The following is a 14,178-nucleotide window of genomic DNA, read 5'->3' on the forward strand; positions in this document are numbered from 1 at the left end:
ATAGTTCATCAAACTGTACTGAAGAGTGTTACGGTCCTGTGAGGGAACAGTACTTAAACAGCTATAATCGTTAATGGAAAACCATACACTTCAATGTTAACAAGGCTGCCTTCCCATGACCATGATGCATCGTGAAGGCTGCAGGCCGCTGGGCTTCTTTTCTTATGTTGTAGATCATCCTACTTTAAAGAAATTAAATAGTTAAACAAGCCAGAATGCATCTATCTATGCTCATTTCTCTCCTACCAGAACAAAGGGCAGAATGGAGAGAGGGAATTTTTAGTCAGCTTCTGAAACCACTTACAGTAATGTCTGTCTCTCATATTTTCAGTGTCATAGAGCTAGCAAGCTTAGAGCTTCATCCACACATCTCTGTTTATTATTACTGTGCATCCAGGTAAAAAACTGTATTTTTTCACTGCAAAGAGATCATACTCTTTTCCCATCGTAACCACATGTCTGTTCCTCCAACTGAATAAGTCTGGCTTTAAAGTCTCACAAAACTAAAAAATAGTTGATCTAGGCTGTAATAAAAAAAGAATATTAAATACCTTTGGTAAAAATAGATATATTTAACAAGTTTAGAAAAGCAAATAGTTATATTGTCAAAAGGAGAGTATAAAAATGTACACGATAAAAAATAACAAACAAAAAAATCATCAGCCATAGTAGTAAGAATAAAGGCGCCATTCTTTTCAATGTTTGCTTCCTTAGCTCATGTTATTGTCCAGTCTTCTGTCTAAAAGGCAGGAGCTTTACTACAGCATATGGAAAAATCCAGTCCTTCCTACTAGCATTAGACCATTTAAGTTGAATTCGGAACAAGATAGTCTGTTTTAACCCAAGTTTGTACAACAGAGAATGCTTCGATTTAGAGTACTCAGGAGTAGTTGAACACAGAAAGAAAGATTTCAGGTGTTTTCAACCAGAGGCCAGATGTACTGAAGCTGTAGAAATAAGACAGCCAGCAGGATCAAGTCTCCATGATGTGAGCCTTCTAACTTTATTTTTACTCCTAAATTATAAATCCATGTATTGTCAAGAAAATTGTGGGGACAAAAACAATACATATATTTTAAATCCCTTATTGATGCCTTTCTCCCATCCTTTCACCGGGCCTCCAAACAGAGCTGTCACACAACATATAATCCCAGTTTGGCTTCTCCTCTTTTTAGAGCTCACTGTAAATCTTGAAGATGGAAGATCCCCAAAGCAAACAACTGAGATTACAGAAGGAGATAATGCACAAGCCCCATAATAGAATCAGCCATTGATTGAGTGTGCTTTGAAAGAAAACAGCACAATTAAATCATGTTTATCCTTCGGTATTCCCTTTGCACACACAGTCACACTCCTCATGGTGTTCCAAGGGTACATCTGTCAATGATTTATGCAATCCCCGGACGCCAATCCTTGGCTTCAGCTGAAGAACCTGAAGGAGAAGAAGCCAAGCATCAAAAAAACCCAGTAAGTGCTTCATCACACACCTAGACTATGACTTAAATTGCACTGGCAACACATGGGATGACAGGAAGCCTGTTAAGAGAAATAGGCTTTCCTCAGCTGAATTTCTTAATTTATTCCACCCACTAATTATTATTTTGGCTTTTACCTCAAGCCCTTTACAAAATTGATTAAAGCATGTTGAAGAGCTACTTGCTTTTATCAAAGAAGACAGTCTTGCAGCGTCATGTTTCTTCTTAATTTTATCTAAGGGCTAATGGTAGAGTTAATCCAATGGAATTATTAGATAATTCTGTAATAAATAATTTTAGCTATAGATTTATAACAATGGAAGTGGACAGGTATCTGTTCCTTCATAAAGTTCACATCTACCACTACAGAAAGCTGAACAAGGAGGTGTGGTTGTGATGTGTCTGAACTGCACCAGTAAACAAATACTTCAGGAATGACTTCATAGTTCCACAGAAAAATATTTTAACAAGGAAGATATTACTTTTTTATGTAACACTTCATTAAAAAATATTTACTGTAAGTGCAATACATAAGATTTTAAAATATTAATATTGGTGCATTCCTATAGTAAAAATAAATTCCTTAATTGGTTTTCAGCATTTCCAAACATGGAAATGTAAAAATGTGCATACCTCATGGTACTTTTTGGTGACTTTTGTTGGTACGCATTGGCACTCACTGCAACTCTGATGACAGCAGGCACAGTTTCCACCACAACGTTTAACCAGAAGACACAATGGCCAGAAGATGGTGTCAGTTCGCTTCAGCTCCTCCCTCAGTGACACTGAGAAGTTGCGAGGAGTACAACTATACAGCCGCACCTCCTCCTTTAGGAGGTTGAGATCAACCACTGCAAAAAGACAAACAAACTGGTGCTTTTCTGATTCGTAATCCAACTTCACTGGTGGTAAACCAACTGCAGCGGTGAAGGACCCTTGAGAAAAGTTCATTTTTGTGCAGGTAGTACAGGTTCAGCACACATGTATAATACTGCAGTTATATAAATACCATGAAACCTAAATGGAATGATCGTTGTGTAGCAATATTCACCAATCATTTTATAACTCTGGCAGAGTTGATTCAAATTAAATGAAGCAAGCTTTGGCTACTATGTTCCAATAAATGTTTTATCAAATCAAAGCTAATGGAGTTTCCTTTGTTCATGCTCATACTCTGAGGTCTAGTGATGTTATTCTATATTAATTTTGTATTGGAGAAACACACACAGCAATTAAGAATCCTGCAAACCTCCAAACACATTTTTAATTCATTTGCATAAAGCATTTGAACTTCTTCCCTGCTAAAATTTCAATTATTGCTTCTTTGCAAGGGCGATGAAAGTATAAGAAAGAATCAAACCATTTATATCTAAGAGGAACTCACTTCTATGGACTAAGAATTTCCAGAAATTGTGTCATCAGTGAATGCTGTACAGACAACAAATAAATACACAAGTATATGTACCTATGTAACTATTAGTAGGCTCCATTTTTCCCCTCCTCCTTCACAGCAGCATATATATGAATTTCTATTGCTTCTCTAGCTTTCATTTTCACTTGATATGTCTTAAATAAAATACAGCTCCTCCTTGTAAGCAGTTAACTTGAAGCGCAAGTTAAAGATATTAATATTTGCCATCAGTTTCCCTATAAACTAGTTCCACTGTACCACACTGAAGTTTCACTATGCCAATGGTTGAACAGCAAGCTCATGAAAAGTTCTGAAACAGGGCAAGCTCCTTTAGGTTCACCTTAGTTGCATATCCAAGAAATGACAGGCCTTGAAAGACGCACTTAAGACTGAAAAAAAATGGGATTGATGTACTGAAAAAATCAATACATTTTATAGTTTGGTGAAAAGCAATGTAATTTCCTTTCTTTCAGAAAAGCCAGACCATAATGATCATGATCTGGGATCTTTTGTCTGAACTGTTTCTCTCCAAACCTATCACCATTAAGGAACAGAAGTCATGTCTAATTCACAGGAGTACTCTATCTGGTAAAAAAAGAAAAAGAAAACCCTATGACAAACAAAGCACCAAAGAGCTTTAAACCAACTGTTTTTGAGCTAAATCAAGAAGAAACTAGGGAAAAAAATACCCCTGTGCATTAATATTACTTGACAAATACTTCATAGTTATTGCTAGCAGTTGGTAAATAAAAAGATATAAAGTTAAAATATGTTCCTGATCTTAATCAACCTGTAGATAAATACCTCCCCCCGCCCCGACTATGTAAAGAGCCTGTAGAGGTCACCAAGAACTTCAGCCTGTCAAGGCAAGATAATACCTCTCAATTCTATCTAAAACACTTAAGTAATGAAGAGAATTTAGAAGCTGCGTTTCTCTAGTAGAAATCCTCACTAGTACTGTACCAGCAGCAGATCTTTGGGCAGCAATTTCATTCCACGTTTCTTCAACCATTTCTTTTGCAGACCATATCCATATACTGGCATCCAGAAGTAAGGGTTTATTGTTGCGAAAGGTCAGTTAAACACACTGAGTCCTTTTCTCTGCTTGCACTTACAGAGGATGCCAAGCTGGGGCACTTCATTCCATCGCTATCAGGTTAACATAGGCTCCTAAATAAACAATTTGATTTTTAAAAGCAAGGAGACTGTAATAACTCCAGTGAAAGTTACTGATAGGATGCCAGCCTACCTCCCACACTGCAAGAGCATTCCTTGGAGAAAGCTGAGAAGGGAGCAGAGGAGAGGAGAAACAAAACTTCCAGGGGAGACACTCACTGTGAGAAATTAGAAATGATTTAAGCTCTTCTGATCAGCTAATAGCTCTAGGCTGAGTCATTTAGAGGGTGGACATGTCTACCTCCATTAATCAAGGACTGGGTAGGAAAGGAGTACTTTCTCCTGTTATGTTTTCAGATGTATGTGAACTGTCTTGTGGATAAAAATGCCTAAAACCCAATGACAGAAATTATCGTTCTGCTAATACTTTCTACTGGTAGATATCTACAGAGACTGACACGCTGGGTACAGAGAATTTCAAGATGCTAAGCTTATGCATCCTAACACGACTGGTGCTCAGCCCTTCAGCATGAGAAACTGAAAACAGAAGTTGGGCACCGATGCCTCTTCCAGCAAGCCCACCGATCAGCAAGAGAGAGGATGCCTGTGTGGCCTTCTGCTTCTCCATTACCTCGAGCCTACTGGCAGCAGCTGAGGAATGCATCCATTTCCTGATACCAGCGGTAGTTGTAACATAGAGGAAAGGGCAATGCACTAAAATGAGCAGCCAGTGTATTACACATTTTGTCAGAAAATTGGAATGAATTTGAACTGAACCCCCTCAGACCTTCAGACCCAAATTTTAAAAAGGTTCTGTGGAAGAACACGCAATCAGCTCCTGGCAGATAGATTTTAGCGTGCCTTATTGTTACAACAGGCTTCAAGGAGAGAAGAAAAATGTCGTGTTTGGTTTCCATGCTTTACAATGTACTAAGGTATATTGCTATTGTATCTCTCAGTGAACCTTTGCCCTACCTTATGTAAGTCAATTTCTTTAAAAGGTCTGTGGCAAATTTATCTAGTGCTTATACAATCACTTCTTTGAAGTGTGTGAATGAAGCTGTTATTTTTTCAAAGAGTATCTGTCTGTCCAAAATTTATTTTAACACACTGTGGGCATGAAGCTAGATGAGAGAATGTATATATTCCCTTAAAAGTGTTTACTTTACTACAATAAAAGGTTATGTGGATTTCCCAAGTGCACTGAGTTACAGTACCTGTTATAATGTGAACATTTAAACACTCCTTCAACTTGGCTTCGACTCATGTATCATGTTTGACACAATAGTCAAAGTTCTTTTGTCTAGCACTAGCTCAGGAGGACTGGAAGGCTCTGCAGTAGCACATGAATAGAAAGCACTAAAATAAAAATAAGGGGAGAAGGAAAAAAAAAGCGAGAAAAATATGTAGATGCAGGTAGGTCTACAGTGAAGTCCATTTCAAAAGCATGCCTTCACTGGCACATACAGCTGAAGCAATCCATGTTCACACCAGCCTGAAAGTAACTGTGTTCTGCAACTGGCAATGCAACTGTCCAGCATCTTCTGGGATGTGTAATTGAATACCACGGGGAACCCTTTTTCCCAAAACATTTTCCCAGCTGGATGCTGATCTCAAATTCAACCCAAAAAAACAAATTCTGATTGCGGCAATTGTGTGTGGGCACAGATAGCAGCAGGATGGTTTTCATTCCTAAGCACCTTGGCGATGTTCCTGGGAGTGTAGTTTCATACTGGCTCCTACAATAGGATAGGGCTGTTACAAAACCCCAAACGATGAGTATAAAAAGAAAAAAAGTCACATAACTATACAAGAAACGTATCTGCTAGGGACTATGGTTGGATTGTGACTCTTCTTAAGCAGACTTCAGAATATGGTCTCATGATTATGCATAAATTTGTGGGAAGCAATGTGCTAATTTTTTTCACAGCAAAATATATTTCATTTTTAAGTATGTTTAATATTATAAAAGAATTTAGGACTGTATTTAGACATCAAAGCCTCTGAACTTGGTGTTTCTTCTTTCCTGGCTAGAAGTTTTTGGAAGCATTTTATCCAGAGAAAACATCAGACACAGAAGTTCTGTGGAATTTAGGTTGTCTAAATATAGTCTTTTTCATATGAATTATTAAGTAGGAGTAGAGGACAACACTCTTCTCTACATAAAGTAACATACACTTTTAATTACATTTTCATTTAATCTAGATGTAAACTGCTGTTTGTCTATGAAAGCAGGACAGCAATTTAGGTTTTACACTGAAATACTGCAAAAATAAAACTGATCTAATTATAGAATCAAAGAGTTTGAATGCACTCCTCCCAAACATTTCTTAAAAAGGTTTTTAAATACAGCAAGCATACTACCAGAAGGAGTAACATTAAAAGAAGACGACAGAAAAAAAAAAAAGGTTTGCTTTCCCTATCTGTTGAATAGACCTAACAGTTAATACTATGTCATCTCAACTGGACATATTTTCCCCCTCAAGCTATTACATTACATACTCAGTAATGCAGTCTGAGGGTGGTCTCTTAGAGATAAATGTGGCAATACCGCAATATGTTTATTCAGTGGAAAAATCTATTTCAGCATCTAAGCAGAAGTCTTTAAAAGATTTACTCTGATGGTTTCTTTCTAAGATATGTCTTGCAGGAAGTTGCTTTTGTCTATATAGATGTTATCCAACACCTGCATTTTAGTTTATGTAAGGTTTCACAAATTACATTTTGTTTTTCTCCCACTTACTCTATGCTTATGGCATACACTTGGCAAATACTGAATCTCTTTAATTAGGAAAGTGTTAAATGACTATCTGAAAGGCACGGTGCATTGCTGAAAGCTTTTAGAGAGATTTTCTCCTCTTTGACTCTTGATTTAGTTGCTGCTTGAATAGCTGTACCAATGCAGGTAGGGTAGAAGGGTTGATTTTTAGGCTCTGATCCAAGAATTAGCTGTCAAAAACTTAAATTTGAGTTATGAAACGTTTTTCTTCCTCCCTTTTCTTGCTGATCAGATGATAATCTAGCTTACATTTGTCAACTGAGGAATCTATTCAGTTATGCTCATATGTTTTCATTTTCATGCTGTATGCTGGGCAAGGAAGGAGGTATTGCCCGCATGCTATCCATCTCATGGAATCCATAAACATGAAATAGTGGGTAGCATCTGGATGATATGTGGTAGAAAATTCATGAATGTCAAATGTAGATGGAAGAAAATGACTTGCTGAACGAGAAATAGCTCCACAACTCTTGAAATACATAATCTACTTCACATCTGATTAAGTTGACAAATGCATGATCAAACTGGACATGGACGCAGGGGTTTCGTGAGGTATCATGGGAGAGAAACATTTAGGTAATTGCTCTCAATTCATATGGTGTAAAGACCGGAACAATTCTAAGGAAATAAACCAATTGTTCACATGATACAGTAAGTGTAAGAAAATACCTAGCCCAAACAAAAAATAAAGTTTTTGCCCTCCATAAAAAATGAAACCCACAAAGTCAGATTATGTCACCCAGCCAAGATGCCCTCCTACTTTGTGGAAATGAAGATCTCCCAGGTTCCCTACAGAGAATTACCCTGTCTGCTTCTATTTTTTTTTTCCCCTTTGTTACTTTTTCCTGCTAAATTCCTTTAAGTTTTGAGTTCAGTTATCGTCCTTTTTCAGATAATACAACGGTGAGAATAGCTAACAACAAGCTAATAACAATAACATATTCCTTTCTTGAAACCAAAATTCAAGGTGAAGAATGCTGTTAATTACTGTTTCTTTGCTAAGAAAACACACCCGTAAGAAAGCTGCAAGGCCAGACAGAAGAATAATTTACCTCTTGATTTCCTCCCATGAATATATGCCTTTCCAAGAAGTTGCCATGTTGGCCTGTACAAATCTTCCAAATCCAGTTGCCATCGATCTGGTTCAAGGTACCGGATAAGTTCTTCCACAGTACTAAATCCAGCAACGGCATTGTTTAACACATCTAATGGTAAAGCTGATGGGGGCAGCAATGATGGGCTAGGTGCTTCTGTGTGGTGCTGCAATCAAAGCCAAGAGAAGAGTACCAGTCAGAGGGTTAATGGATCTGCTTTGATGAAGTGCTGTACTTTACGAAGTAACATCGCTGGGAAAGTTTACAAGTGGCTAGCTTGTTTCCAATGTACAGTTTACCTAATAAGACAAATGACAAGAGTCAAAAAGTACCCAATTATTCTTCAGTGATAAGTGTAAACAAACTTCCACTAGACAGTCTTCCCACTTCTTACATTTCTAGCCTTGAAGACAGCATGCCACTATACCTGTTCTTTGAAGAAGTTCACTGAGTGACAGACAAGATTTTAGAAACAGAACAGAGAGTGATTTGAAAATATGGCCCCATTACAAGCAACTACTGTAACCCTTTAGAAATCTGAGGAAACACATTTCACATGCTGCCTTTCCAATGAAACCTAGCCAAAATCTTTGTTTTCTTGTCTTTCAATGTAAAATAGGAACATACCCTAGTACAAAGATAGCAAATATTCCCACTCTCATCTATAGATGAAAAAAAGCATCAGTTGTGTTTCATACAGCACTAAGAATTATGTTTCTGGTTAAACAATAATTAATAGAGTAGTAACAACATCTGGAATTACTGTAATTATTTATCCCTTAAGAAGAAAAAAAAGTTCCCAAGGATATGAAAAGTACTTAAATGCTGAAACTGAGTACTGAAAAAGTCTATGTACTTTCCCACAGCACAAATCTCACTGACAAACTCACTGGATCAGGGGTACTCAGTGACAGGCAATTCAAGCAAAGTGAGACTTCTGGTTTTGCTCACTCTACTGTCATTTAAAAATTATGCATTGATTCATATTTTCAGAAGAATTAAAAAAGGCTTTTTTAATTTCTTATTATCCCTTGGGAAGGGAAGCCCAAGCAGGAAGCTGCTGTTGCACCACCATAACCTTCTTTAGGCTTTTATACAGGCAGACATCACTACAGCCATTATGTCCACAGTACCACACTAAAGCAATTTATCTGGACCATGTAAGAAGGATGAAAAAAGATATTAATATACTGCTGATTTAGGTTTGGGAAGGACAAAAAATCTCAAACTTAAATGCACAATGCTCTCAAGTGTGGTCCATATAAGATTTAGGGAAAATTTATTCACTCTAAGTACAGTCAGGTTTTTGAAAAGGTTGCCCAGAAAGGCTGCACAGCTTTTAATACCTGACTGGATAAAGCCCTGAGCAATGGTCTGACCTCTGAACTGACTCTACCCTGTGCAGGAGGTTAACTAGAGAACTCCTGAGGTCCCTTGCTCAATATTCCTACAACAATCCTACAATATAATATTCAGGATGAAGGACTGAAAGTTCTTCCAATAAGTGAACTAACCTGCTTCTTGCCCCTTCCCTGTGCAGTGCCTGTAAGTACGGCACAACATTTATATATATATTTATATATATACTTATTAATAAGTATTTATAGATTTATATTTATACATAGTTAGAAATCATCATACCATTTGGTGTCAAAATGGCACTCTCAGTACTCTAATGTGAAGTGTATATATACTGTAATTTTTTCCATCTAGAATGTCAGATCAATTGTATTCATTTACCTGTTCAAAATTATCAGAGAAATTGGTGGCATAAGTGATGAAATAGAACAGTCATGCAGGAAAAATTATTTAATAAAATAATCCTTGCAACACTACATACTAAACAGCAGTTTTCTTAAATGCATATTCCTGTGATAGCCGTATTTCATACCAATAATTATATTTTCCTTTCTGTGCTCTCAATTCTATTAAATATACATTTTTGGTTTCAGCTAAATGTGTGGTTGAAAGGGCAGCAAATGGAAGTAACCACCATGCCTTTCGTATTTTTTGCTCCAAGGGTTTTTCTCTTTCCATCTTTCAAGAAAGGCAGTCACTAGAATGATTTGTGCTACTTTTTAACTGAGAATCTTGCAAAGAGAATACAAAACACAGATCTAGTGTGCAGCTACTATTAACTTTATCATATTTTTATCTTGCTAATCTAGCAGCATTTCCAATAGAGGGAGTGAAGTAGCTTCTTCCCATTATGGATGAATGTGGATTTCAAAAGTTAAAATATTTCTTTTCCTCTTCTCTCCACTGGCCACATTAAAAATAATAACATGTTGATTCATCTATTAGGTTATGATAATAAAGCAACAGATTCTGGTCTATAATTTAAGTATTTTCTCTTAGCAAAACATGCTGCTCAGCAAGTTTCAAAATAGTGCTGTGACACTATAATTCAGATGGTCAAAAAACAAATATTCCAAAATTTTTCTTCCTGTTTTTCTCCACGATGATGTATTCCTAACAGTCACATTTCCTGGTTTGAAGTCGTAAGGTTTTGCTAAGGTGAAAAACAAAATAAAGATCAAATGGTAAAACTAGTACCTGAAAAAAAAACCTGTTTTGTTTCCAGCTGAAGAATTTACTTTAGTGTCTCGCTTCTACTAGGACCTTATGTTGCCAATGAAATAGATGGATTCCAGATGAAAATCCACTGGTCTAGACTCTATTTCCACATTTACAACTTAGAAGATGCACGCTTAGCAATACATATATAGGAACTAATGCATCGGTTTACATTCTTCTGAATTCAGAAGGCATTTGCCTGACTCAAAATGTTATGAGGAAATGGTGAATCATTGCGCTTAATGGTAACACAATTAAAGTTTTCATCACTTTCTAATTATTCTTACAGCAAACCACAGCATAAAGAAAAAGTGAAACAGCAAAACTGCACAACTCTGAAGATGAACATTTTAAAATAGTTAAAAATCTCAAGATTAAGAATGTTTTTCCCAATAAACTCTCTGTCAATTTAAATGACAGTTAAAATGTACCAAAGATTAAAGATAGTTGATACCATAAAGCTATAAAAGCTGTAATTTATAACATGATAACCTTTATGAAATCTCAATTCAATAAACTGCTTAATCTAAATGGTAATTCAAATTATACTCAATATTGCTTTTACTTGCTAATAGGTACTACTTATTTTATAATTTAAACCTTTTGAACAGAAGGTCCAGGGCAGCATAAATGGTACTCCTTCCTTTGACTAAAATGGTATCTTGGAATTTTACACAACTTATAATTTCACTCAGTTTTCTCAAAGTTTCTTTTGTGTTCTATAGGCAACATTTACACCTGCAGCAAGGTTTTACTGTTAGAGAAGATAACAGGAGAAATGCAAGAAATTAAAACTCAACTTCATTGACGGGACATACCTTTTAGAGTAAGCAAATACAAAACTTCACCATAACCAACATCAAAATGCTGAAATGCTCTTTAAATGGAGCTTTGCCTCACTTTATAGCCAGTCCATCACTTCTATTATAATTCCTTCCAATTAAGTAATCTCAGATAAAAATCCCTCTGCCTAGAATTTAACCTACATCTCTCTTGACGTTCCTACTCTGACCCTTGCTTCCCCCCGGCATGCCTGACACAAACTGATGTTGCCAAGCCGCGCTCTGCGCAGTGCTACCAACATCACTACTCAGTAGGTCTCAGAGATGCAATTTCACTGCAGAACAGCCACGTGAAAGCCTCACAGGGGACCACCAATAAGCTCTAGCTGTTTTGCTGCTCAGTGTTGATGAAGATGATGAAGATAATCTTACAATGACGTAGCTGTCAACTGTGCATCTATAGCTGGCATCACCTAACTTACTCCACAGAACTGTATCATGTCTCCCCTAACAGGCCAGCTAGCACATGATCAAGCTTTGATATGAGACACATCTCTTTATCTGACAGGGGAAACATAACCCAAGACAGCAGACTTGTGCTTAGGTATAGCAGCTATCCAAAATAGCTTTCCTGATGGAGACAACTTACTGGGAAGCGATGCTCTCCAAGCTTTTCTACAATAAATACTAATCGACAGTAAACACTTTTTGTCTCATAGCAGCACATCCTCTATTAATACCATGGCTTGACACCACCTTTTTTATTTTTTTGCCTGAGCGTGAATAACTTCTGTCAAGACAGATCTGAAAAATTAATCAAAAAGTTCTGTAGTTTAATGCAACTCCTCTAGTAAACCAAACCCTCTATGGTTTTTGGTTTTGTACCCAAGAAACAAATTCCATTTACTTTAATAAGAATAAACATGTTTAAAACCAAGATAGAGCCAAACAGTTGCATCTTTACTGTTAGTTAAAATGATTCAGGAGGAAAACCAGAGCAGAAAATATAGGGGTTCTGCTGTCCCGCAGAACAGCCAAGAACGACAATTAGTGTTGGATCAAACAGAATTTTCATTAGGTCTGTTTATAGTGTATTTCTGTATGTGTACTTCACTCTGTCAAAACAAATACCTTATAGAAATTTCCTAAGGTGTTTACAAGCATAAAAGACCCACAAATAGACCAAATTTAGGCAACAGTTTAAGATATGGGTTTGGAAAAAAGGAAGGAAATAATATAAAGACTAACTTCACAAAACTATCCAGCCCTGAAGATTATATATAACAACAGTATCCCAGAAGAAACTTAGGGAGTAAAATGTATTTTAGGGTACTCACAATGTCAGCCGTGCCCTATTAAAGGAATCAAAGCTACTGTTAGCCTCTTTCTCAAAGGGGAAAGGGTAGGACACTCTTATGTGTAGAATAAGAAGGCGACAATCAGTGAAGCAGTAAATTTCAACAAAATCTGCAACAAATAAATTTGAAATTACCTTGTCAAAGCTCAAACCTAAAGGATGATTTAGTATGTAGCCTAGCTTGAAGGCTTGTGATTAATTTCTTGTTCTGACACATATTTCCTGTGTGATCCTGAGCATGTATTTAGGCCACAGCTTCACGGTATAAAGCATCTGGCAGTAGCACCTCTTTGCTATGCCAGCACAACTATGTATGTGGCTGCATCATAAACAAGAAGTGATCTTTCTGAAAAAGAGTATTTTTCATTTCCTTTTTTCTTTAACTGCAATCTTACTCACAGCGCAGACCTCCAACATCTAAGCCATCACAACCAAAAGCACAGCAGCCCATAACACAAACAGTTTTAGATTCACTCTGGCACCAGGAATTTCCTAGCACAGAGGTTTGTAACACAGTCTTATCAAATGTGTAAAATGAGCATAAAGGCAATTCCTCGATCTCACAAGTTCTGTGGGAGAATGAATACAATCAGCATTAATTAGATGCTCACCATTGGTTTATCTGAAGAATACAGAAGTATTTTAGTCAGATAAAGGGTATAACTTTGGATATGAGACTGCATGTTATAACCTTTCCCGTTCTGACACTATCCATCTGTTTTTCCCTTGCACTGAACCTGCTCCAAGGATAAACAATTCAGAATAAAACAGCGCTCACCTACAATCTACACAAGATCAGCTCTTAAGCACCATCAAAATCTAAGCAAAGCCTTCCTTTTTCTCCTGTCTCATAGGATAGGACTGTCAAGGTACTGACACTACCTTCTTCCAGTTAAAGGAGGGGCAAGAAGTAATTTTGTTTGTTTGCTGCAGGCAGCAGTGAGGAATTCTATGTTTAATAATGCAATCACAGAGCTAAGAGTGGAACAACAAAAACAAGTGAGTCAAATACTTGGCATGACAGGACACTTACAAGTAGTGAATAATATGTCTAAAATAATTCCCTCCCCACAACAGAAATCCCTTTTTTTTTTTTTTAATTTCTTGCCTTGAAGAAAACATCGTCAAGCAGTTCCTGAGTGAAAACCCATTCATCAGTTGGCACAGTTTGGAGAAACTATTAAACATCAGTATGGTTTAATCAGACTAGAAGGACTCGATAACAAAGAAAACCTCAGAGGAAGTTTTTTTCCCTCCAAAAACCAACTAGAATCAGTACATTGAAAGAAATAACATGTTTCTCCTAATGAAATAGCCTCACAGCTTTTTTTTTATCATACAGGAACACTCCAAGTCTTCCTTAGATTTAGAGATATGCTCTTGAAACTAAGAGTACATGCGCATTCTCGTAACACGTTAAAGAAAGCCTGTTTTCTTCCTTTATAATCACAGGTAGTCCTCCTATTAGCACCATTAGAAACTATGACGGTGAGCAGATATCCAACTCTTTCCGAGTTTGCCCTGAGGACACAGAAGCTTCTTGGCGTAACAATAGCTCTCTCTTTTCTCCCATAAGAACTTGCAGTA

The 14,178-nt window shown here is 36.9% G+C and overlaps 1 protein-coding gene across 1 annotated transcript in view; it reads right to left on the bottom strand.

Annotated features, from left to right (window-relative positions):
* Positions 1-1,315: 1,315 nt before the first annotated feature.
* Positions 1,316-14,178, bottom strand: part of PDGFC (platelet derived growth factor C) — a gene marked incomplete at its 3' end in the record, with an annotated part of 135,303 nt that continues 122,440 nt past the window's right edge. Inside the window, exons 4-6 of the mRNA XM_081999064.1 lie at positions 7,834-8,041; positions 2,109-2,326; positions 1,316-1,432 (exon numbers count right to left, since the gene is read on the bottom strand). Coding sequence (XP_081855190.1) covers positions 1,316-1,432; positions 2,109-2,326; positions 7,834-8,041 — 543 coding nt within the window. The remainder of the gene's footprint in view (positions 1,433-2,108; positions 2,327-7,833; positions 8,042-14,178) is intronic.

The sequence above is a fragment of the Phaethon aethereus genome, assembly GCF_964289735.1.
Source record: "Phaethon aethereus genome assembly, chromosome: 4".
NCBI lineage: Eukaryota > Metazoa > Chordata > Aves > Phaethontiformes > Phaethontidae > Phaethon > Phaethon aethereus.